Source organism: Mesoplodon mirus (genome assembly GCF_964341445.2).
Source record: "Mesoplodon mirus genome assembly, chromosome: 4".
Lineage (NCBI taxonomy): Eukaryota > Metazoa > Chordata > Mammalia > Artiodactyla > Ziphiidae > Mesoplodon > Mesoplodon mirus.
The window spans coordinates 13733595-13758013 of NC_138979.1; the positions used below are offsets into that span (position 1 = coordinate 13733595).

General features: G+C 35.5%; 1 protein-coding gene across 1 annotated transcript in view; it reads left to right on the plus strand.

Annotated features, from left to right (window-relative positions):
* The window catches only part of DNAJC1 (DnaJ heat shock protein family (Hsp40) member C1), a 210314-nt gene that overhangs the window by 98383 nt on the left and 87512 nt on the right, over positions 1-24419 (plus strand). The window contains exons 7-8 of the mRNA XM_082617246.1: positions 1785-1875; positions 16084-16247. Coding sequence (XP_082473372.1) covers positions 1785-1875; positions 16084-16247 — 255 coding nt within the window. The remainder of the gene's footprint in view (positions 1-1784; positions 1876-16083; positions 16248-24419) is intronic.

Here is a 24419-nt window from a genome sequence, read left to right on the forward strand (position 1 = left end):
TTCAGTGATTTTAGAAGTGTCCTGTCATTTCCCTAATTAATTATCAAGTAAAAGAGTTCTGTTATAACCCCAAGAAACATAGACCCCAGGAGAAAGCTTAAATTTGAACAGTCACAGCTGAAAAGAGATAATCCCATTCTAGGGTTTAGGTGTTCATGCATTTACATCTGAAGTGAGGTGGAGCCAAGGATTGATTTTGTTCCTTCATTTCCTGCAGAAATAAAATCCTCTGACGAGTCTATGATTTATATGCTCTAGGAGTCGTACAGTCTGGGAATGTTACTCTAGAGTTATCCTTTATATCTTTTTCCTATTCCACACCAGTCAGTCATCAAGCCCTTTTACTTCTTTCTTTACAAGGTTTCTCATATATTTCAATCTAGCTCAGTTCAGAGAATGCTAATTGAGTGCCTGTTTGATGCTAGATACTGTGCTCTGAGCATACAGGTAACCCTGTCTCAGATTTCTCATTTTCTAGAAGAGAATACAGCATGATACAAGCAACCATAGAAATGTGTTTAAATACAGAAGCAGTATACAGGAGAGAATTACTCTTCCAGGGAAGGTCAGAAAGACTTGCAAAAGAGGTGATGCTTGAATAGGGTTTTCAAGGATGAGTAGGAGTTCTTCAGAATAATGGTAGGGGAGCAAAATGTTCTAGCTAGAATGCAAAGCATACAGAAAGACATGGAAGCATAGCACAGTGTAGCCTGGCAGCTACAAGTAGTATTGCTATAGAATAGATGGAGTTTGAGTCAAGGGGCAGTGGAAGATTATCTGTTTTTGCTTTTTTCACCGTCAGGATCTTCATATGCCTAGAGCACCAACTTGTTTATCTCCATGTCTGTGATTAAAGGCCTGGTCTTTTTCCGGTACTCTGCTAAAGTCTTACCTATCCTATTGGCCACCCCTTGAGACTTCACCCACTGTATCTTGACACCTAAGTATTTGTGTACAGTGTGTGTCCTCAGTCCTCAACTCTCAGTGGAGTGACAACTTTCACTTGTATCTACATGGTCATAGAAGTTTCACAATCATATTTGCATATAGTAATTTTGAAAATCTTTTGGAGTTAAGGGACTAATATGAAAATAGTGTTAGTACTTTGTTAGTCACAATAATATAATTTACTATGCTATCAAATAATTCAGTTCAGCAAGTGTGTTTTTCTGCTCTCTGTCCATTCATAATACTGAGAAAATATACAATGGAAGAAAACAGGAAGAGGATACATCCCTTTCGTATCTGAGAGTAAAGGCTTTACTTAAACGTATTTATACTCATGTAGTTTCTGGCTTTCATTAGTTCTCTAAGATAGAGAAATCGTAGAGAACTGCTTATTCAGTTTCTTCTGTTCATAAAATTTGAAAGCATAAACACAGAGGAAGACTACTTATTAAATGAATATACTGCTTTAAATAGTTTTTTTAATATTTATTTTATTTATTTTCCTTATTTTTTTTGGCTGCATCAGGTCTTAGTTACAGCATACAGGATCTTCCATTATGGCTTCCTTGCAGCACGCGGGTTTCTCTCTAGTTGTGGCGTGCTCCAGGGCGCATGGGCTCTGTGATTTGTGGCATGCGGGCTCTCTCGTTGAGGTGTGCAAGCTTAGTAGTTGTGGTGCACAGGCTTAGTTGCCCCGCAGCATGTGGGATCTTAGTTCCCCAGCCAGGCATTGAACCCACGTCCCTGAATATATTGCTTTAAATTGAAGTTATGTGGAAAATACCATCAAAGCAAACTGACTTTTATGTTAATTTATTTGTTACTTCTTTTTTCAGGATGCTGGGCACTTTTATGCTAAATATAAAGAAACAAGATTGAAGGAAAAGGAAGATGCATTGACTAGAGCTGAACTTGAAACACTTCAAAGTGAGTTTTAAACATTTTCTTACTGTATTAACTATATTATATAAAACTGATTATTTAAATTTGGATTTTCCCTTAAATTCAGCAGTAATTAAATTTTCTGTGCTTTCCTTGCTACTCTCTAAATGGAGTTACTTGTACTTGATATACTATATGTGGAAAATACTATATTAGTAATTTCTGAACCACCCACAGCTCAATATCAGGAGGGATAAAATTAACATGGGGTCATATAGTTCCTTTAATCTGAGAGGCATCCAAAATCTAGAAAGTCCTTAAATACTCCAGTGCTGCAGCTGTCATTGATATTTAGTGCTGAGTCTATCCAATTGATCCCCAACTTGCTGTGTTACAGTAGTAAACAGGAAGCCTGAACATGTCAATGATTTTAGTTTTGAAAGCCTTTATTTCATTTGTATTATTGTTATATAACATGAAAAACCTTGGCTAAAGTGTCAGTATGTTGAAGTCTTCCACTGAACCCTAAAGACAGCTCTTGCTGACTTTAGGAAAAGTTGAACATACTATTAAAGAAGACATTTTACCAGCCCTGGTCTTTTTGTCTAAGTTTGTATATCTACATCTTTCCCACACATATACGTTCTGTCCCTTTACGTTGCTTTATCTTTATCCAGAGCACTTAACACTACTTAACTTTAATTTATATATTCATTTTGTTTACTGTCTGGTCCCCCCAGTAGAATGTAAGCTTCATGAGGGTAAGGACTTTATCTGTTTTGTTCACTGTTATGACTATCCAAGGACCTTAAAGTGTCCCTGGCACATAGTAGGTTCTCAGTAGGTAATTGTTGACTGAATTCGTGGAGGTGAAGTCTATTTTTTAAAAAATTCCAGTATGAATGTTTTTGGTTCAAACTTCATTTCTGAAAGCTGTGCATGGTACCAATCTGGGCACAGAAGACAGTGTAAACACCCTTAATACCTGATCACTTCACGCCTATAAATGTATATAAATACACAGCATGTGTAGTTTAGAAAACAACTTGTGTGCTTTTAAGGGTATAGAGTAAAAGCTTTCCTGCAGCGCATAGAAGTCATTTAGCCAAATCAAACTGGAAAAGAGCAACTGTGGTATTAGTATACCACACATTCAGTTCATACTTTCAATATATATAGAAAAATGGTGATGGCTATTTCCCTTCATATACTGAAAGTCTAGCTTTCTGTCTTTTCCCTGACACTGACCATGGTTTGAGAATAGAGGAGAATTATGTTCTCTCCAAACCCAAAGAGTACACTGCTGCTACCTAAATGTGTGGCTTTGAGGGTTTTACTTTCCTTATCTGTCAGAAAAACATGTTGGACTAGATGATCCCAGTATTCGTTTTCTATTTTTGCTCTAACAAATGGCCACAAATTTAGTGGCTTAAACACAAATGTATTATCTTATAGTTGTATGGGTCAGAGTCTGACATGAGTCTCACTGGGCTAAAATCAAGGTTATCAAGCAAGCCTGCATTCTTTTTCCAGCTTCTAGAGGCCTTCCACACTCCTTGGATCTTGGCCTCCTTCCTCTTTCTTCAGATCCAGCAGTGTTTCATCTCTCTGACTCTTCTGTAGTCACATCTCTGGCTGATCATAACTGGGAAAAGTTCTCTGCTTTTAAGGACTTGTGATTAGATTGGGCCAACTTGGATAATTCAAGATAGTCTCCTATCTCAAGCTTAATCACATCTGCAAAGTCTCTTTTGCCATGTAAGGTAAAATATTCCCAGGTTCTGGGGATTAGAACATGGTCATGGTTGGGGGACCATTTTTTGCCTTATACAACCTTCAGGTGTCTGGGCAGCTTTAGAACAGGGACTTTTTCACCTTTGTGTCTGCAGCATTGAATATAGTGTCCTGGCACATAGTAAATGTTTAATAAATGGATGAATGACTAAATATATGAATTAATATAATCCATGAATATTAATGAGTGTTAATATTAGTGAAGAAGAAAACAAACTTATGGTTACCGGAGGGAAAGGGGTGGGGAGGGATAAATTGGGAGTTTGGGATTGACATATACACACTGCTCTATATAAAATAGATAATAAGGACCTACCGCTTAGCGCAGGGAAGTAGTCTCAATTCTCTGTAATGACCTATATGGGAAAAGAATCTAAAAAAGAGTGGATATATGTATATGTATAGCTGATTCACTTTGCTGTACAGCAGAAACTAACACAACATTTTAAATCAACTATACTCCAATAAAAAATAAAGTTTCAACACAAAATAATATTCAGATAAACTATATCATTGTTTAAAGCAGACTTCTGTTTAAGAGGAGAAAGTTTAGGATGTTAGAGAATTATGTATTAAGGTTGACTGATGTGTGTTTTGCAGAGTAAGGGTGGACAAATATTATTATATTAAACCAAAGATTGAAACAGAAGTTGATGTTAGAGCAATTGTTGAAATAGTTTTAATTAAATTGAATAAATCAATGAATAAATGAAACTTTAAATGTAATTTTTATATAATTGTTATTTTTAAGTAAAACTGTTACATAAAAATTTTCTAAGCCTTTTAAGACTAGTCAAAATGAGGGGGGGAAGGGGCTTCCTGGGTGGCGTAGTGGTTGAGAGTCCGCCTGCCGATGCAGGGGACACGGGTTCGTGCCCCGGTCCAGGAAGATCCCACATGCCGCGGAGCGGCTGGGCCCATGAGCCATGGCCGCTGAGCCTGCGCGTCCGGAGCCTGTGCTCTGCAACGGGAGAGGCCACAACAGTGAGAGGCCCGCGTACCGCAAAAAAAAAAAAAAAAAAGGAGGGGCAGAAATCACATTTACAAGAAAAGAGAAAAATATCAAACTAAACCAAAATTTACCTGTAGAGGCAGTATGAATACAGTAATTTCATTGCTTTCATAGTCATGTTTTCATGACTATTTTTCCAAAATTGTTCAGAGACTTTTGTTCTGCCTAAGAATTTGATAACAATTCTCAAGCAGATTTGCTAATGCTCTTTAAAAAAATTTTTTTTAATATTTATTTTTAACTTGAAGTAGAGTTGATTTACAGTGTTTCAGTTATACAGCAAAGTTATTCAGCTACACATATACATATATATCTATTCTTTTTTTAGATTCTTTTCCATTATAGGTTATTGTAAGGTATTTAATATAGTTCCTTGTGCTATACAGTATGTCCTTGTTGTTCATCTATTTTATATATAGAGGTGTATATCTGTTCATCTCAAAGACCAAATTTATCCCTCCCTCTCTTTCCCCCCGCTAACTAAGTTTTTCTATGTCTGGGAGTCTCTTTCTGTTTTGTAAATAAGTCATTTGTATCATTTTCTTTAGATTCTACATATAATTGGTATCATATGATATTTGTTATAATAATTTTTTATTTAATAAAAATATTGTGTAAAGAAACATTAATTTTAAAATAGGTAAATATCTGAAAACTCTGTATGCCAGCAAAAATGTGTGATAGTCTTCTAAAAAGTTGGAAGATTCATTACTAGCTTATGGTTTCTTGAAACTGAAAATGAGGAAATTAAATGCCAGAAACTTTATTAAAAACAATACTCATCCTAGGCTCTGAGTAATAAGACTTCTGTCACTCATGTTTTGATATCAGTAGTATATTTAGAAAAGGTGATGGTATCAACATTAAGAATGTTAAAGAACAGTCACATTACTCTTAACAACGTCAAAAGCTGTCATGTATTTTTAAATGTAGTCTCTAATGGTTACATGCAAAGAATCTTTTAATTAATTTTGTTAACTTCATTACAGTGTTCTACATTGTATACTTTAGAACTAATACATAAAGGCCCCAAATCCCCCAGTGTGCATTTCATTTGCCCCCATCCTTCTTAATTTTAAAGACCATCATTGGAATACTGAGTTCATAATAACATTTCCATCTGCTTAATTGAGTAAATTCATCTCATGCAGATTAGCAATAGCTATTTTATGCTGCCTGTTTTTCATGACCTAATTGCTAATCTGCCCTCAAGTCTATTTGCTTTACTGCTGAGATTGTGCAGAGTCCTCTAAGGGCTACACTAGAACTACACTGAGTAGGGTGTGGTGGTGTTACTTACTGAAATGGTATTTTAGGGGGGAAATCTGAAAAAGGGTAATTTCTTAAAAATAAATATCATTCTTCTGGGAAGTCTTTATGGAAAAAAATGTGATGATTTATTTGGAAATTTTTGAGCATTTCTTTCTTTATTATAAACTTTTAATCAATTTGATGTTTTAGGTTTAAATCCAAGTTGAATATTTATAAATACAAGACTTTTTCAGTGTTAATAATATTTTTATACATTCTCTAATTGTATGAGTTTTAATCTAAGTCAATAGATGTGAGTTCTAAGTACTGTAATGAAACAGCCCATATTGTGAATGGGAAAAAATGAGTTATTTTATGAAGAAGTTGATTGTAAAGGTTAAAATTTGAATAGAGAAAAGAAGAGGAGGAAAGGTAGAAGGAAAACTCAATATTTCCCTTTTTTACTGTGTAGTTTATATGAGCTTAAGAGCAAAAGCAAAATCAAATAATCGAAACCCTACTGTCAAGTACTTCCTTTTTGTCTGCAGAGATAATCATTCCAGACATTATATTTTTCTTCTTGTTGTGTGGTCCCCACTCCATGCCCCAGTGATGGCCTAAGTAGGGGTGCCAAGGGGACAGTAAGAACATGGTAGACAGAATATATCTCTTTAGGGTGTCAGGATGGGAAAACACTCACCTTCCCTAAGGTAATGGAAGAGTGGTTTTCTAGAAAACTTAGGTTCATGAGGAAAGGAGGTGCTAGTGCTGATTGTAAGCTAATTCAGGGGTTGATGGAGAAGGAGGACAAAGGAGGTGGGACAGGTGTAATCCCAATGGGTTAGAACATTTTTCCTTTGGTAATATCGGGTGCTCATGGATGGGAGATTACTCTCTGAGATAATTTATGGAAAGGCATATAACACATCACTAGCTCCAGTACATCTGGAAACATGACCAAATAGAAACTCTGTACCTTAATTTATCATATAGTAAAACCTGATAGGAGCCCTAGCCCCAAGAGTTTATATGTAGGCAAAGAATATCTTTAAAATAGTATTATTTCCTACGTACTTTGTTCTAATAACAGTGGAATGTGAATTTTTAAAATCATATAGCTCAAATACAAATTACAATTGCCTCGATATTTCAAATTATAATGCTGTGATGCTTAAATATAATGCAATCTCAGTTTTCTCACTGAAATGATTCAAAAAAGCATTTATCCAATTTAATATATAAACAATTATGGCTATAGATTAACTGGTCAAATTTCAACTAAAATTTTACTTACTAATCTGGAAATGAGTACCTATTTAATGTAACTCTGTATATAAAATGATATATCACTTTATAAGATCCATGCAAGCAGGTATTTTCGTCTCTCTTGTTTATAGTCATAACCCCAGCACCTAGAATAATGCCAGGCATGTGGTAGCTCCTCAGTAACTATTAATTGAGTGAATTAATGAACTTATAAATACTGTATTGCTCTTTTCTACTTCATACTTCTTAAAGCAATTTATTTAAACTCTTCGGTAACATTTTTGACAAGAGGATTCTTATCATCAGTAAAACTACTTTTTGAGTCATCAACACAGAGTAAATCATCTTTATTTCCATATATAATGAGGTAATCTTTTTGATTCCATGTATGAGACTGAGAGTGAAAATTTTATTCCAAATCACAAGTACCTATTCATCTAATATTAGGATTTTTTCCTTTTTTAAAATATATGATTGTTACAATAAAACCAATGTATTGCTTTATCCCCTCAATAATTTTCATTGTGGTAAAATATACATAACAAAATTTACCATCTTAACCATTTCTAAGTACAGCAGAGTTCAGTGGTATTAAATATATTCATAATGTACAACCATTCCCCCCTCCATCTCCCATAGCTCTTTTCATCTTGCAAAACTGAAACTGTACCCGTTAAATAGTAACTCCCCATTCTCACCTCCACCCACCCTGTGGCAACCACTGTTCTGTGATTTCCACTACTCTAAGTATCTCACATAAGTCTAATCATACAGTATTTATCTTTTTGTGATTGGCTTATTTCACTTTGCATAATGTCCTCAAGATTCATCCATGTTGTGGCATATGTCAGAATTTCCTTCCTTTTTAAGGCTGAATAATATTCCATTGTATGTATATACCACATTTTGTTTATCCATTCATCTGTCAATGAACACTTGGGTTGCTTCCACTTTTTAGCTTTTGTGCATAATACTGCTGTGAACTTGGGTGTACAGATATCTCTTTGAGTCCCTGGTTTCAGCTTTTCTGGATGTATATCCAGAAGTGGAATTGCTGGATCATATGATAATTCTATTTTTACTTTTTTTTAGGAACCTCCATACTGTTTTCCATAGCACTGTACCATTTTACATTCTCACCAACAGTGCACAGAGTTCCAATTTCTCCATATCCTTGCCAATGCTTTTTATTTTCTGGGGGTTTTGTGTGTGTGTGTGTGTGTGTGTGTGTGTGTTTCCTATAGCCATCTTATTGCGTGTTTCTTTGGAGAAATTACTATTCAAGCCCTGTACCCAATTTTGAATCAGATTGTTTATTTGTTTGTTGTTGAGTTTTAGAAGTTTTCTATATATTCTGTATATTATTCCTTATCAGATACATGATTTGCAAATATTTTCTCCTATTATATGGGTTGCCTTTTTACTCTGTTGATATTCTCTTTTGATGCACAAAATTTTTAAATTTTAATGAAGTCTAATTTGTCTATTTTTTCTTTCATTGCCTATGCCTTTGGTGTCATATCAAAGAAATCATTGCCAAATCCAGTGTCATGAAGCTTTTGCCCTATATTTTCTTGGAAGACCTTTAGAGTTTTAGTTCTTAGACTTAGGTAATTGATCCATTTTGAGTTAGTTTTTATATATGGTGTTGGGTAAGGGTCCAACTTCTTTATTTTCACATGGTATCTAGGTTTCCCAGCACCATTTGCTGAACTGTTGCTTTTTTTGTTTTAATTTTTTTTTTTTTAATTTTGGCTGTGCCGTGCAGCTTGTGGGATCTCAGTTCCCTGACCAGTGACTGAACCCAAGTCACAGCAGTGAAAGCGCCAAATACTAACCACTAGACCACCAGGGAACTCCCATGAACTGTTGCTTTTCTATTTAACTTTTTACTTTGAAATAATTATAGATTCATAGGAAGTTGCAAAGATAGTACAGAGAGGTCCCATGTACCCTCCTCTCAGTTTCCCCCATTGGTTTTCTTATATAACTATAGTATAATATCAAAACTAGGAACTGACATTGATAGAAAATGTATGTATAGTTCTCTGCCATTTTATCACATGCTTATATTAATGTAGCCACCACCCCAGTTATCCACTACTGCTTTATTATCACAACCATCACCTTCTCCCATCCCCCCATTATCCCTAACACCTGGCAATTACTAATCTATTTTTCATCTGTCTAACATTGTAATTTTGACTGTACGATTTAGAGAATGTGAATTCGAGAACCATACAGTATGTGACCTTTTGAGACTGGCTTTTTTCACTCATTGTATTGCCTTTGGGATTTATCCAAGTTGTTCCATGTGTCAGTAATTCATTTCCTTTTATTAATGAATAATATTCCATAGTATGGATGTACCACCGTTGGTTTAACCATTCACCTATTGTAGGACATTTTGGTGGTTTATGGTTTTTGACCGTTACAAATAAGGCTGCTATGAATAGTCATATGTAAATTTTTGTGTGAACCCAGAAGTGCAATTGCTGGGTCATATGATAAGTTTATGTTTAGAGTTTTAAGAAATTGCCAAATTATTTTCCAGAGTTCCTGTACCATTTTATACTCCTACCAGCATTGTACTCCTACCAGCATTTGCAGCCTCACCAGAATTTGATATTCTCACTATTTTTTATTTTAGCTATTCTGATAGGTGTGTAGAGATATCTCACCATGGTCTTAACTTGCATTTTCCTAATGGATAGGGATGTTGAAACATCTTTTCACGTGCTTATTTGCCACGTGTATATCCTCTTCAGTAAAATCTTTCTTCATGCCTTTGGCTTGTTTTCTAATTGGATTTTTTTTTTTTTTTTTTTTACTATTGAGTTTTAAGAGTCCTTCATATACACGTTCTAGATATGATTCCTCTTTTAGATATGTGGTTTACAAATATGAAATCTTGATTATTGCAGCTCTACAATAATCTCAAAATTAGGTAGAGTGATTCTTCCTACTTTCTTCTTCTTTTTCAAAATGTTTTAGTTATTCTAGTTCCTTTGCCTTTCCATGTAAATTTTAGGGTAATCTTGTGTGTATCTACAAAAAAAAATCTTGCTGGAATTTTGATATGAATGACATTAAACTTGTGTATCAATTTCGGGAGAATTGACCTATTTACTATGTTGAATATATCTCTTCATTTATTTATATCTTCATTAATTTCTTTAGTGTTTTGTAGTTTTTAGCTTACAAATCATTTATGTATCTTCTTAGATTTACATCTGTTTCTTTTTTCTTATTTTGAGTGATTAAATGGTATTGGGTTTTTAATTTCAGTCTCCAAATGTTTACTTTAAGTAAAGAAATTCAGTTGAATTTTGTATGTAGATATTGTATCCTGCACCTTTTTGGATTTACTTATTAGTTCTAGGAATTTTTATGTAGATTCTTTGCATTTTCTATGTAGATAGTCATGTCAATATGACAATAGGGATAATTTTATTTTTTTCCTTTTTAATTTATATGCATTTTATTTCCTTTTCATGCCATATTTTGCTGTCTAGAACTTCCAGAACTATGTTGAACATGAGTGGGGAGACAGGGCATCCTTCCTCTGTTCTAAACCTTAGGGGGGAAGCATTTAGTGTTATACCATTAAGTAGGGTGTTAGCTGTATGTTTTTTATAGATGCCCTATATGAAGTTAAGGAAGTTTCCCTCTATTTCTAGTTTTCTGAGTTTTTAATCATGACTGGGTGTTGAATTTTGTTAAATTTTTGTTAAATTTTTTTCATCAATTAATATGATCATGTGATATTTCCTCTTTGGCCTGTTAATGTTGTGGATTACACTGATTGAATTTTGAATATGGAACCACACTTGCACCCCCCTGCAGTAAATACCATGATGGTATATAATTCTTTTTATATTGCTGAATTCTCTTTGCACATATTTTGTGAAGGATTTTTGCATCTATATTCATGAGAGATACTGGCCTATAGTTTTCTCTTTTTGTACTGTCTTTGTATGATTTCAGTATCAGGGTACCCTCATATAATGAATTGGGAAGTCTTCTCTCTTCTATTTTCTGAAAGAAGCTGTGTAGAATTGGTGTTAATTCTTTAAACATTTGGTAGAATTCTCTAGTGAAGCCATCTAAGCCTGGATATTTCTTTTTGCAGTTTTTAAATTATAAATTAAATTTCCTTTATAAATACAAGGCTATTCAAATATCTTATTTCATATATCTATTTAATGATTGAATTAAGGTAGTTTGTATTTTTCAAGCAGTTGGTCAAGTTCACCCAAATTGTCAAACTTCAGTGTTTAGCGTTGTTCACTTTATTATCCTTTTGATGTCTGCATGTCCTGTGGTGATTTCTCCTGTTTCAGTGCTAAAATACTGCTAACTTCTGTTTTCTCACTTTTTTGGTCAGTTTTGCCAGATGTATATCACTTTTATTGATCTTTTCAAAGATCCAATTCCTTGTTTCATTGATTTTCTCTATTGCTTTTTTTTTCAATTTCATTGATTTTTGTTCTTATTTTTATTATTTTCTTTCTTCTGCTTGCTTTGGGCATCTTTTGGGTAATTTCCTTTGCTCTGAATTCTATTTACCTGATATTAATTAGCTACTCCTGCTTTCTTTTGATTAATGTTTTGATTAATTTGTAATAAGTTTCTTGTAGATAGCATATACATAGGTTGTGGATTTTCATCCACTGTACCAATGTTTATCTTTTAATTGGTGTATTTAGACCATTTGCCTGTAATGTAGTTATTGATATATTAGGCTTAAGTGTGCCATTTTATTTTTTTTTTCTATTTGTTCTGTTTTCTTCTTTCTGCTTTCTTATGTAGGTTACTCGAATGTTTTTCTTTTTAGAATTCCATTTGAATTTATCTGTAGTGTTTTTTTAGTATATCATTTTGTATAGCATTTTTAGTGGGTGCTCTAGGTATTATGTTATATATACATAACTTATTACAATCTACTGGTGTAAACAATTTACCATTTCAAGTGATATATAGAAACATTACCTCACTTTACATCCATTTATGTCTCCCACTTATAACTGTCTTAAATATTTTCTCTACATACATTGAATGTTATAATTTCCACTCAGCTGTCAGATATAACATAGAAAACTCAAGAGGAGGAGGAAAATCTATTGTATTTACCCATATTTTTACTCTTACTCTTGTTCTTTCTCCTTCCAGCTATTTTAAGATCTTTTTCTTTTATGATTTCCTTTCTGTTCAGATAACTAGCCATTATTATCAGATAGGTCTGCTGGTAACAGATTCTCTTAGTTTTCCTTCCTCTGCAGAGGTCTTGGTTTCCCCTTTATTCCTGAAGGATATTTTCACTGAATATGGAATTTTGAGTTGACAGTTGTTTGAATTTTGCACTTGAAAAATGTGCCAAATTCAGTTAGCATACTTTTCAGTTCTGGTATTTCTATTTGGTTCTTCTGTATATCTTCTGTTTCTTTGCTGTTGACTTTTTATTTCTTCCTCTGTTTTAAGAATGTGTATTATTGCTTGTCAAACCATTTTTATATGGCTGTGTTAAAATTCTAGTCAGATAATTTGGATATCTCTTTCATCTGTTGGCATCTGTTGATTATCTTTTTCATTCAAATAGAGATATTCTTGGTTCTTGGTATGATGAGTGACTTTTTTTTTTATTAAAACTTGGACATTTCAGGTATTATAAGACTCTGGATCTTATTTAAATCCTCTATTTTACCTGGTGTTCTCTAACAAAGCCTAGCAGTAGAAAGGGGAGGGTTGCTGCCCTGTTACAGTCAGGTAGGAGTGGAATTCCAGGTTCCCTTCATGACATGTACTACAGCTGAGGGGGAGGCTGGTTGTGAATCCTTTCAGGGTTGGGTGGGTGTGGGTGCTCCTGCTTGCCAGTAGGTCTCCACTTACCACAGCCTGGCTGGGATAAGCAAGATGTCTACTTACTGCTTGCCACCTGGCCTCCCCTGACATTGTGGGGGGCAGGGGTGCCTCAGCTGGACAGTTGTGAAAGCCCTGATAGGCTTCCTCTGAAACCACCCTGGCAGGGAGGAGGAGGGACACCTCATTATCCCTGGGTAGATTTGGAAACCCAGACTACCAACTTAGTCTCTGCTGTTTCCACATGGGAAGGGGGATCCCCATCACCTCTCACCAGATATGAAAGCTTGGCTTCTTACACAGCCTTCTCCCACATCACCCTGAGATTGGGGTGCCTCATTACAGCCTCACTATGGCAGAAGTCTAGGCTTCCCACTAGCCTTTGCTGGCATGGGGGTGGGGTGTGGCCATAGTTTTTCCTGTGTTGTTTGCCTGAAGTAGATCGGTTATTATCTAAAAGTTTATCATGAAATGCTGCTGCTTTTCTGGTCCTTTTGGCTGGAAAGAGAAAGCTTTAAAAAATTTTTAATATTACCATTATTATGTCTGTGCCTTTCAGTGTTTTTGGGTTGCAAGCTTCTCTGGAACCAAGTCTCGGATATATGAGGCTGTAAGAAACCCAGGGAAATTCCCACCTTGGTACCCATTGGGTCCTGCCATTCCCAGTTGGTCTGTCCTCTCTCCAACATTCAGATTATTCTTCTGTTTGTTTCATATATAACATTTAGAATTTTTAGTTTTTCTTAGTGAGAGGACTATGAAAAAGTACTTCTTCATTTTTCCAGGAGTGGAAGTTTTGTATTATTTTTTAAGTGATTTTTTAAAATGCATAGTTTAAAAGATTCAAATACTTGCAATTGTGATAAACACCCCAGAAATAAACCAAATTTATTTGCTTCCTTTTTATAACTGATTCTCTATAAGCAACCAAAATTAGTAGCCATGAGATACATTCTAGTTTATGTGTATTTTCCCTTAACAATAATTTGTTGCTCAAAAAAAAGAAATTGTGAAAAATTGAGTAATGCGACCAACTTCATAAGGAATCTTTTTTTTTTTTTTTTTTTTTTGCCATACGCGGGCCTCTCACTGTTGTGGCCTCTCCCGTTGCGGAGCACAGGCTCCAGACGCGCAGGCTCAGCGGCCATGGCTCACGGGCCCAGCCGCTCCGCGGCATGTGGGATCCTCCCGGACCGGGACACGAACCTGTGTCTCCTGCATCGGCAGGCGGACTCTCAACCACTGCGCCACCAGGGAAGCCCTTTTTTTTTTTTTTTTTTAATTTGGCTGCATTGGGTCTTCATTGCTGCGCGTGGGCTTTCTCTAGTTGCAGTGAGCAGGGCTGTTCTTCGTTGCGGCGTGGGCTTCCCATTGCGGTGGCTTCTCTTGTTGCAGAGCACGGGCTCTAGGCACACGGGCTTCAGTAGTTGTGGTGCGTGGGCTTAGTTGCTCTGCGGCATGTGGGATCTTCCCGGGCCAGGGCTCAAACCCGTATTCGCTGCATTGGCAGGCGGATTCTTAACCGCTGTGCCACCAGGGAAGTCCCCATAAGGAGTCATTTATACGGTTTCTTCCTCTTTTCTGAAAAACAGTTTTGAAAAACAAGAAAACCTGGCCTCCTATTTGGGCTCATATTGTACTCTGGTGACACTATGTTTTTATACTTTTAAATTAGACTTATATATCATTTAAGTTACTAATTTCCTATTTTGGTATTAGGGTGTTGTTTTTTTCTTTTTAAGTCACCATTTCAAAAGCCTGGACATATAAAGGTACTGAAGCAGTATAGGATAAAATATGGTATTAGGTACCATGTAATTTCTAGAAAGGTAACAGCCTTGTTAAGTAGAACTCTTCCCATAACACTGTATTCTTAATGCACATTATTTTTGGCCATTTTTCTCTATTGGGCTGCCTATCCTCTTGTCAGTTTATAAGATCTCTTTATCTATTCTACATATCAGTCTTCTGTTTGTACTCTGAATTGTAGATGATCTTTCCAAATCTGTTATTTCTTGATTTGTTTATTCTGTCTTTTATCTTTTTTTTTATAGCATTTGGGTTTTCAGTCTTAGTTAAGATTTTGTCTTCCTTTAAATAGTACAGGTAGTATTTTAGATTTCTTTTTGCAAGATTTTTATTGTTTTGGTTTTTAAAGTCAAGTCTCTTATCCAACTGGGATTTATTTTGGTATAGATTGTAAGGTTGTGTCCAGTTTTCTTTCAAATGGGTATTCATTTGTGCCAGCATCATTTAATAGATCCTTTTCCCACTGAACTGAAATATTTGTGAATTCTCTGTTCTAGGAATTCGTCTCTTCATATGCCAATATCATGTTAATTTAATTACGTTAGCATTATAACAGATACACAGAGGATGGAGAAGATATGGTTATAAGGATGGATGAGTTTGACAGTAGTAATCAAGAGTGAAGTTGCTTCTCTGTGTTAACTCTCTAATCAGAAAGGGATTTAATGGAGAGGCCAATTGATAAATTGATAAGTGTCTATTGATAACTACCCTTGATGTTGCCAGATTATATTTTGCATTTGTAAAATATTGAAAAGATGAATGTATGCCATTAAGAGCTAATTTTCTGCCAGGTAGTATGTTAGGAGATATATAATTCTCCTCACATCAACTTTATGAGGTTAGATATAGCTCCCTTTTACAGAAGAGAAAATGGACACTTGTTCTAAGGGTTAAGTTTCTTGCCCAGTATTGTGCAACTATTAGATAGTAAAGGTAGGATTAAAACACTAATGACCAGGCTCTTTTCACTATGCCATAATGAAATGTTTCATGAACAGTCGTTTGAATGCTAAAGATATATACAAATTGATATGATGGTTATATCATAATCTTCTATCATTAGCACCTGTGAGTTTTATTTTAAAACAATGCAGTGGATAGGGCACAATAAAACTTGCAGCTAACTATTTATAGCAAAGCAATTCTATTTTGTTGAAAGAACAATATATATTTATGTGTTCTTTCAAGAATGGTCTATGAATAAAATGTTAGAAGCTATTATGTTATTGATTGGTTCTTTTAAACTTTTTTTTTTTTAGAGCAGAAGAAAGTTAAAGTAAAAAAACCAAAACCTGAATTTCCTGTATATACGCCTTTAGAAAGCACATATATTCAATCTTATGATCATGGAACTTCTATAGAAGAAATTGAGGAGCAAATGGATGATTGGCTGGAAAACAGGAACAGAACACAGAAAAAACAGGTAAATTTTTAAATTTTTGTTTTAATTGAGTAAAATACATACTGAAAAGTACATAAAATATAGACGTACAGCTCAGTAAACTATCACATGGTAAATCAAGTTAACCATTGCCAAGATCAAGAAATAGAACATTGCCAGTGTACAGAAGCCACACTCATGCTTCATCCTGGTCACTACCTTTCTTTTCTTCTACAAAGATAATGATTATCCTGACTTCTAACCATAGATTAGTTTTTCCTGCTGTTCGAAGTTTATAACTGGAATCGTCCTGTCTTAGTCCATTCAGGCTGCTGTAACAAAAATATAATAGACTGGGTGGTTTAAACAACAAACATTTATTTCTCACAGTTCTGAAGACTGGGAAGTTCAAGATCAAGACGCCGGCAGATTCGGTGTCTGGTGAGGGTCCTCTTCCTATACATAGACAGCAGTCTTCTTGCTGTGTCCTCACATGGTGGAAGAGGTGAGAGAGCTCTCTGGGGTCTCTTTCGTAAGGGCACTAATCCCATTCATGAGGGCTCCACCCTCATGACCTAATGAACCCCCAAAGGCCCCACCCCCTACTACCATCACATTGGGGGTTAGGATTGCAACATATGGATGGGGGGATGGACACAGACCTTCAGTCCATAACACATTCCATATGTACTATTTTACATCTGCTTTCCTCTCTTCATATAGTATTTGTGATAGTTATTCATTATTGTGTGTAGCAGTAATTTGTTCATTTTCATTGCTGTATAATCCATTTAGAAATATAGCACAATTTATTTTTGTTGGAGATTGATGTTTCCAGTTTTTGACTATAATGAGTAAGTTTCCTTTGCACACTATTGTACTTTCAGTACACGTATGTGTAAATTTCTATTTTTGGAGTTAAGTTGCAGGGTCAGCTTTAGTAAATAATTCTGAATACTTTTTTTTTTCAATGTTTGTATCAATTTATAGCTCAGCAACAGGATCTGAAAACTTCAATTACTTTACATCCTTGCTAACACTGGGTCAAGTCTTTTATGTTTTTAACCATAGAGTTAGGTGTGTAGTCATATTTAATTATGGTTTAATTTGCATAACCTTTGATAAATAAGTTTAAACACTTTTTCTTATGTTTATTGGACACTGATACTCTCCTATGTGAAATGCCTTTTCAAGTCTTTTTTTTTATTGGGTTGCCTGTGTTTTTTCTCACTGATTTGTAAAGAGGTTTTTAATGTGTTTCAGAAGTGAATCTTTGCACATGTTTTCTCCCACTTTGGCTTGCCTTTTCATTATCTTAATGGTGTCTTTTGATGACCAGAGTAATTAATTTTAATCATCAATCTTTTCCTTTCCTTTATTTGATGTTTGTGTTGTGTTTAAGAAATCTTTTCCCACTTTGCAGTCATAAAGATATTTCCAAATTTTTCTAGAAGCTTTAGTATTCTACTTTTTACATTTAGATTCATAATCCCCTGGACTTTGTGTTTATTGTAAAGTAATGATCAAGTTTAATATTTTTTCAAAAGTTTTCCAAACCAATTGACCCAATACCAGTTAAAGAAAAGACTGCTTCCTACAGCTCTTCAAATGCCACCTTTATTATAGAACAAGTGTCCATAACCATGTGGTCTGTTTCTAGACTTTCTGCTTTGTTCCATTAATCTATTTCTCCATGCTTGTGCTGATACCACATAATCTTAATTACTGTAGCTATGTACTAGATATTTGGTATAGTAATTTTCCAACTTAGTTTTCCTCCTATAAGATTTCCACTTTACATTCACATATAAATTTTTTTAATTAATTTAATTTAATTTTATTTTATTTTTGGCTGCGTTGGGTCTTCGTTGCTGCACGTGGGCTTTCTCTAGTTGTGGCAAGCGGGGGCTACTCTTCCTGGTGGTGCACAGCCTTCTCGTTGCAGCGGCTTCTCTTGTTGCGGAGCATGGGCTCTAGGCACATGGGCTTCAGTAGTTGTGGCTCGTGGGCTCAGTAGTTGTGGCTTCGGCTCTAGAGCGCAGACTTAGTAGTTGTGGCGTACGTGCTTAGTTGCTTCACGGCATGTGGGATCTTCCCGGACCAGAGCTCGAACCCGTGTCCCCTGCATTGGCAGGCGGATTCTTAACCACCGCACCACCAGGGAAGCCCTCACATATAAATTTTTAAAGTAACTTGCCATCTTCCACAAATTATTCAGCTGAGATATTCAATTGGGATTACATTGAATATATAGATTAATTTTGGAAGACCTGGCATCCAGACAGTATTGACTCTACAACCCATGAATAAATCCATTCATATAGGTCTTTAAAAAAATTTTTTTAATGTGTTACAGGTTTTTGTGTGTATATACTACACGTTTAAAAAAATTTATTCCTGGTCATTTAGTGTTTTTAGATGACATATATGATATTTTTTTTTAAACTTCACTTTCCAATTATATTTGCTGTATAGAAATACAATTGATTTTTGTATAATAACCTTGTATCCTGCAACCTTGCTAAATTTATTTTTTAATTTTAACAGTTTCTCTGAGTATTACACTTTTTTTTTCTTTTGTGCTAAGGATCTCTAGTACATATAGAATAAAAGTGATATAATAAGTATCTTTGTTTCATTTCCAGTCTCAAAACTTTCTTTATTAGAAGTTTTATTTCATTATTAAAATTATATATTCTTTTATTGTTTAACTGTTAAACGTGATATATGCTGTAGGCTTTCTACAGCATATTTTACTGAGACACACTTCACATAACATAAAATTCACCATTTAAAAGTGCACACAGTTGAGTGGTTGTAGTCTATTCACTATGTTGTGCAACCATCACCACTATCTAATTCAAGATTTTCATCACACCAAAAAAAAAAATAACCCTCTACTTGTTAGCAGTTAGCTCCAATTCTCCTCTCTCCCCTTCCCTGGCAACTGCTAATCTACTTTCTGTCTATGGATTTGCCTATTCTAGACATTTCACGTAATTGGTATCATACAGTATGTGGCCTTTTGTGTTTTGCTTGGCATAAAGTATTCAGGGTTGTGTTATTTAACAGTACTTCATTTCTTCTTATGGCTAAATAATATTCCATCATATGGATATATCACATACTATTTATCCATTCTTCAGCTAATGGATATTTAGTTTGATTCCACTTTGGGACTATGATAAAAATGCTATGAACATTCACATACAGGTCTTTATTCAGGCATATATTTTGTGGTTTCTCTAGGGATTACATTAACATCTTAATTTATAACAGTCTAGTTAGGATTAATGCCAACTTAGTTTCAGTAGTGTTAAACTTTCTGCCATATAATGTGTTATTGTCACAGATTAAATCTGTATATATTGTGTGCCTGTCAACTTAGATTTATAACTGTTGCTTTATGCAGTTGTCTTTTAGTGAGCTTAAAAAAGAATTACAAACAAAAAGTACATTTATGCTGTTTTCCATATTTACCTGTGTAAATACAGAAACACCTATCCTGGTGTTTATTTCTTCATATGCCATTGAGTAACTGTCTAATGTCCCTTCATTTCGTTCTGAAGGAGTCCCTTTAAGCACTTGTAGGGCCAGACCGCTAGCAACAAACTCTCACTTTTTGTTTATCTGGGATTGTCAAAATTTTTCCTTCATTTTTGAAGGATAGTTTTGCCAGATAAATAATTTTGGTTTGACTGTTCTTTTCTTTCAGCACTTTGAGTACATCATCCCACTACCTTCTGGTTTCTGATTAGAAATCAGATGTTAATCTTATTGATGATCGCTTGTACATGATGAGTTACTTGTCCTTTCCTGTTTTGAAGATTCTTTCTTTGTCTTTAGCTTTTGATCAGTTTGACTGTGATGTATGTAGATGTGGATTCCTGTGATTTATCCTTTTGGAGTTCATTGAGCTTCAAATTTTAGAAGTTTTGACCATTATTCTTCAAATATTCTCTCTTTCTCTCTCACCCCCCCCTTCCCCTTCCTCCTTTCGCCTTTCTGTTACTCGTATTAAGCATATGTTGATATGTTTAATGGTATCCCACAGGCCTCTGAGGCTTTGCTTATTTTTCTTAATTCTCTTTTCTTCTGTTCTTCAGACCAGATAATCTCAGTGGGTTTATTTGTCAGTTTGCTGATTCTTTTTCTGCCTGCTCAAATCTGCTGTTGAGCCCCTCTAGTGAATTCTTAATTTGTTATTGCACTTTTCACCCTCAGAATTTCTATTTTATTCCTTTTAACAATTTCTACCTATTTATTGATTTATTCTCAACTAGGTGACACATTGTTCTCATACTTTCCTTTAGTTTTTTTGGGCATGGTTTCCTTTAGCTTGTTGAATATTTAAAATAGCTGATTTAAAGCTTTTGCCTAGAAATTCCAATATCTGGTCTCCCTCAGGCACAGTTTCTATTTATTTTTTCCTTTATTTGGGCCAGACTATATTGTTTCTTTGCAGGTATGGCAGTTATCATTCCTGTTGAAGACTGGGTATTGTGACTGTTATTAGTTGCGACTCTGAAAAAATCAGATTCTCTCCCCTTTCCAGGATTTATTGTTATGTTTGGCTTATTGTAGTTGTTGTTTGTTTGTTTACTGACTTTTCTGTACTAATTCTACAAACTCTGTTTCTTTTGTTTTGTGTAGCCACCGAAGTCTCTATTCAATTAGCTTAGTGATCAGCTAATAATTGGACAGAGATTTCCTTGAATGCCTGGAGCCAAAATTTCTTCCAGTCTTTGCCATGGGCTCTGTGTATGTGTTGGGGCTCAGCTTCCACACCCAGTCAGGCAGTTGACAATTCTGCCTTAGCTTTTACTTTCTGCTTCCAGAGAGCCTCAAGATCAACAGCAGGTGAGAACTTAAGTCCTTCTCAGGTCTTTTCTGAACATGCTCACAGCCTTGAGCATGCACGTGGCCTAGATTCTCAGAGCATCTTATTCCTCAGCCTTTCTTCTCAAGCTTTTTGGTTAATCTGTTGTTTGCCCAGCTTTTTTCTGTTGCCTCAGGAAGCAGTGGCTAAGATACTAGACAGTAACCACTTTCCCAAAATGCCCCCAAGGAAGAGCTTTTAGAATTAGGCCAGTTTTCAGTTAGGCAAAATAAAAACAAGCCTTTTGATCTTCCAAGGAGCCACGAAACAGATCAAAACAAATGATTACAGTTCCTTGAAAATTAGTTCATTCTGCTCCCTCCACAATCAAGAATATGGTTGTTATTTTCATAGGTAGTGCCGAGCTGTGGAACAGGGAATAAGACTGGGGTAAGTTAATGTAGCACAGAGGTTGCTGGTCTTATCAAGAATCAGCTGTCTTTCTTTAGTACATGTTACCCATAGTATTGCAAGCCTTTGATTAATTTCCAGAGTTTAGAAAAACTTGATTCTGATAGATTCTGACCATTTTTTTGTTGCTTTTATAAGAGTAGGTTTGGAGTTCCTTACTCTGCCATTTTTGTTAATGTCACACTGTGAATCTAAAATTCAGAATTTCTTCCTAGATTTGCTAAGAAGTTTTATTTATTAAAAATGAATGTTGTAAAATGTTATCAAACATTTTTTGTGTCAGTTACGATGATTATAGCTTTTTAACCTTTATTTTGTTAATGAGATGAATTATATAGATTGTTTTTCTAATATTAAACCACCTTGCTTTCTTAAACCCATTTGATTTGATATGATTTGATAGTACACAGAATTCTAATATACCTTTAACCCAGTTTTCCCTGATAGTTATATCTTATGTAACTACAATACAATTTCAAAACCAAGAAATTGACATTAAGTACGATGGCTGTGTATAGTTGTATGCCATTTTATCACATGTGTAGATTAATGTAACAACCACTGCAATAAAGATATAGAACTAGTCAAGATACAGAACACAAATACATCACTCATGCTTCTTTATATTCACACCCATCACCTTCCCACCGTCCTTAACCTCTGACAACCATTAATTTATTCTTTCTCTGGAGTTTTGTCATTTTGAGAACATTATATAAACGGAATCATTCATTGTGTGACCTCTTGAGGTAGACATTTTTTAATGCCTTTTCATTTTTATTCCTTTCTTTTTTTTAGTGAGGTGTAATTGGCATATAACATATTAGCTTCATATTTACAACATAATGATTCGACTTTGTATGTATTTTTTTTATAAATTTATTTTTATTTATTTATTTTTGGCTGTGTTGGGTCCTTGTTGCTGTGCACGGGCTTCCTCTAGTTGTGGTGAGAGGGGGCTACTCTTCGTTGAGGTACACAGGGTTCTCATTGCGGTGGCTTCTCTTGTTAATGGAGCACGGGCTCTAGGCACATGGGCTTCAGTAGTTGTGGCACACGGGCTCAGTAGTTGCAGTGCACGGGCTCTAGAACGCAGGCTCAGTAGTTGTGGTGCATGGGCTTAGTTGCTCCGTGGCACGTGGGACCAGGGCTTGAACCCGTGCCCCCTGAGTTGGCAGGCGGATTCTTAACCACTGCGCCACCAGGGAAGTCCCTTGACTTTGTATGGATTGCAAAGGAATCACCACAGTAAGTATAGTTAACACCCATCACCACACATAGTTACAAAAATTTTTTTTGTGATGAGAACTTTTAAGATCTACTCTCCTAGCAACTTTCAAATATGCAGTACAGTGTTATTAAGTATAGTCACCATGCTGTACATGACATCCCCATGACTTATTTATTTGTACCCTTTCACCCATTTCATCCACCCCTCACTGCCACAGCCACACCTCTTATAAAAACCAGTCTGGGCCTTCCCTGGTGGTGCAGTGATTAGGAATCCACCTGCCAATTCAGGGGACACAAGTTCCAGCCCTGGTCCAGGAAGATCCCACACGCCATGAAGCAACTAAGCCCATGCGCCACAACTACTGAGCCTGCGCTCTAGAGCCTATGAGCCACAACTACTGAGCCCGTGAGCCACAGCTGTGGAAGCCCGCGTGCCTAGAGCCCGTGCTCCGCAACAAGAGAAGCCACTGCAATGAGAACCCCACACACCGCAACAAAGAGTAGCCCCCACTCACCACAACTAGAGAAAGCCCACGCACAACAACGAAGACCCTACACAGCCAAAAATAAAAACAAATAAATGAGTAAAGTTATAAGAAAAAAAAACAGTCTGTTCTCTTTTTTTTTGAGCTTAGTTTTCTTGGTTTTTGTTTGTTTTTGTTAAGATTCCTCTAAAAAAGTGAGATCACCTGGTTTTTGTCTTTCTCTACCTGATTTATTTTACTTAGCATAATGCCCTCAAGGTCCATCCATGTTGTCACAAATGGTAAGATTTCCTTCTTTTTATGGCTGAATAATATTCCTGTGTGTGTCTGTGGATGTGTCTCACATTTTCTATATCCATTCATCTATCAAAGGACACTGAAGTCCTTTCCATACCTTGGCTATTGTAAATAGTCTGCAGCAAACATTGGGGTGCATATATCTTTTCAAATTAGTGTTTTCACTTTCTTTGGATAAATACCCAGATGTGGAACTTCTAGATCATATGGTAGTTCTATTTTTAATTTTTTGAGGAATCTCTGTACTGATTTCTGTAGTGGTTGGACCAATATACATTCCCACCAACAGTGCACAAGAGTTCCCTTTTCTCCATATCCCTGCCACCACTTGTTATTTCTTGTCTTTTTGAAAATAGCCATTCTAACAAGTGTGAGATGATATCTCATTATGGTTTTGATTTGCATTTCCCTGTTGATTAGTGATGCTGAGCATCTTTTCATGTGTTCAGTATGATGTTAGCTTTGGGCTTGTCACATACGGCCTTTATTATGTTGTGGTGCATTCCCTCTATACACACTTCGTTGAGAGTTTTTACCATAAATGAATGTTTTTGTCCAGTTTTGTCAAATGCATCTATTCAGATGATCATATGCTTAATCACCATACATCTGTGAGTTTTGCTTTCTTCTTGTAATTGATTTCTAATGTCAGTACCATTGTGGTAGGAAAAGGTGCTTGATATGATTTCAATCTTCTTAAATTTAGGACTTGTTTTGTGGGCTAATTAACATCTGATCTATCCTGGAGATCCATGTGTACTTGAGAAAAATGTGTATTCTGTTGCTTTTGGATGGAATGTCCTGTATATGTTATTAATTCAGTCTGGTCTAACATGTCATTTAAGGCTAGTCTTCCTCATTGATTTTCTGTCTGGATGATGTACCCATTGATACAAGTGGGGTATTAAT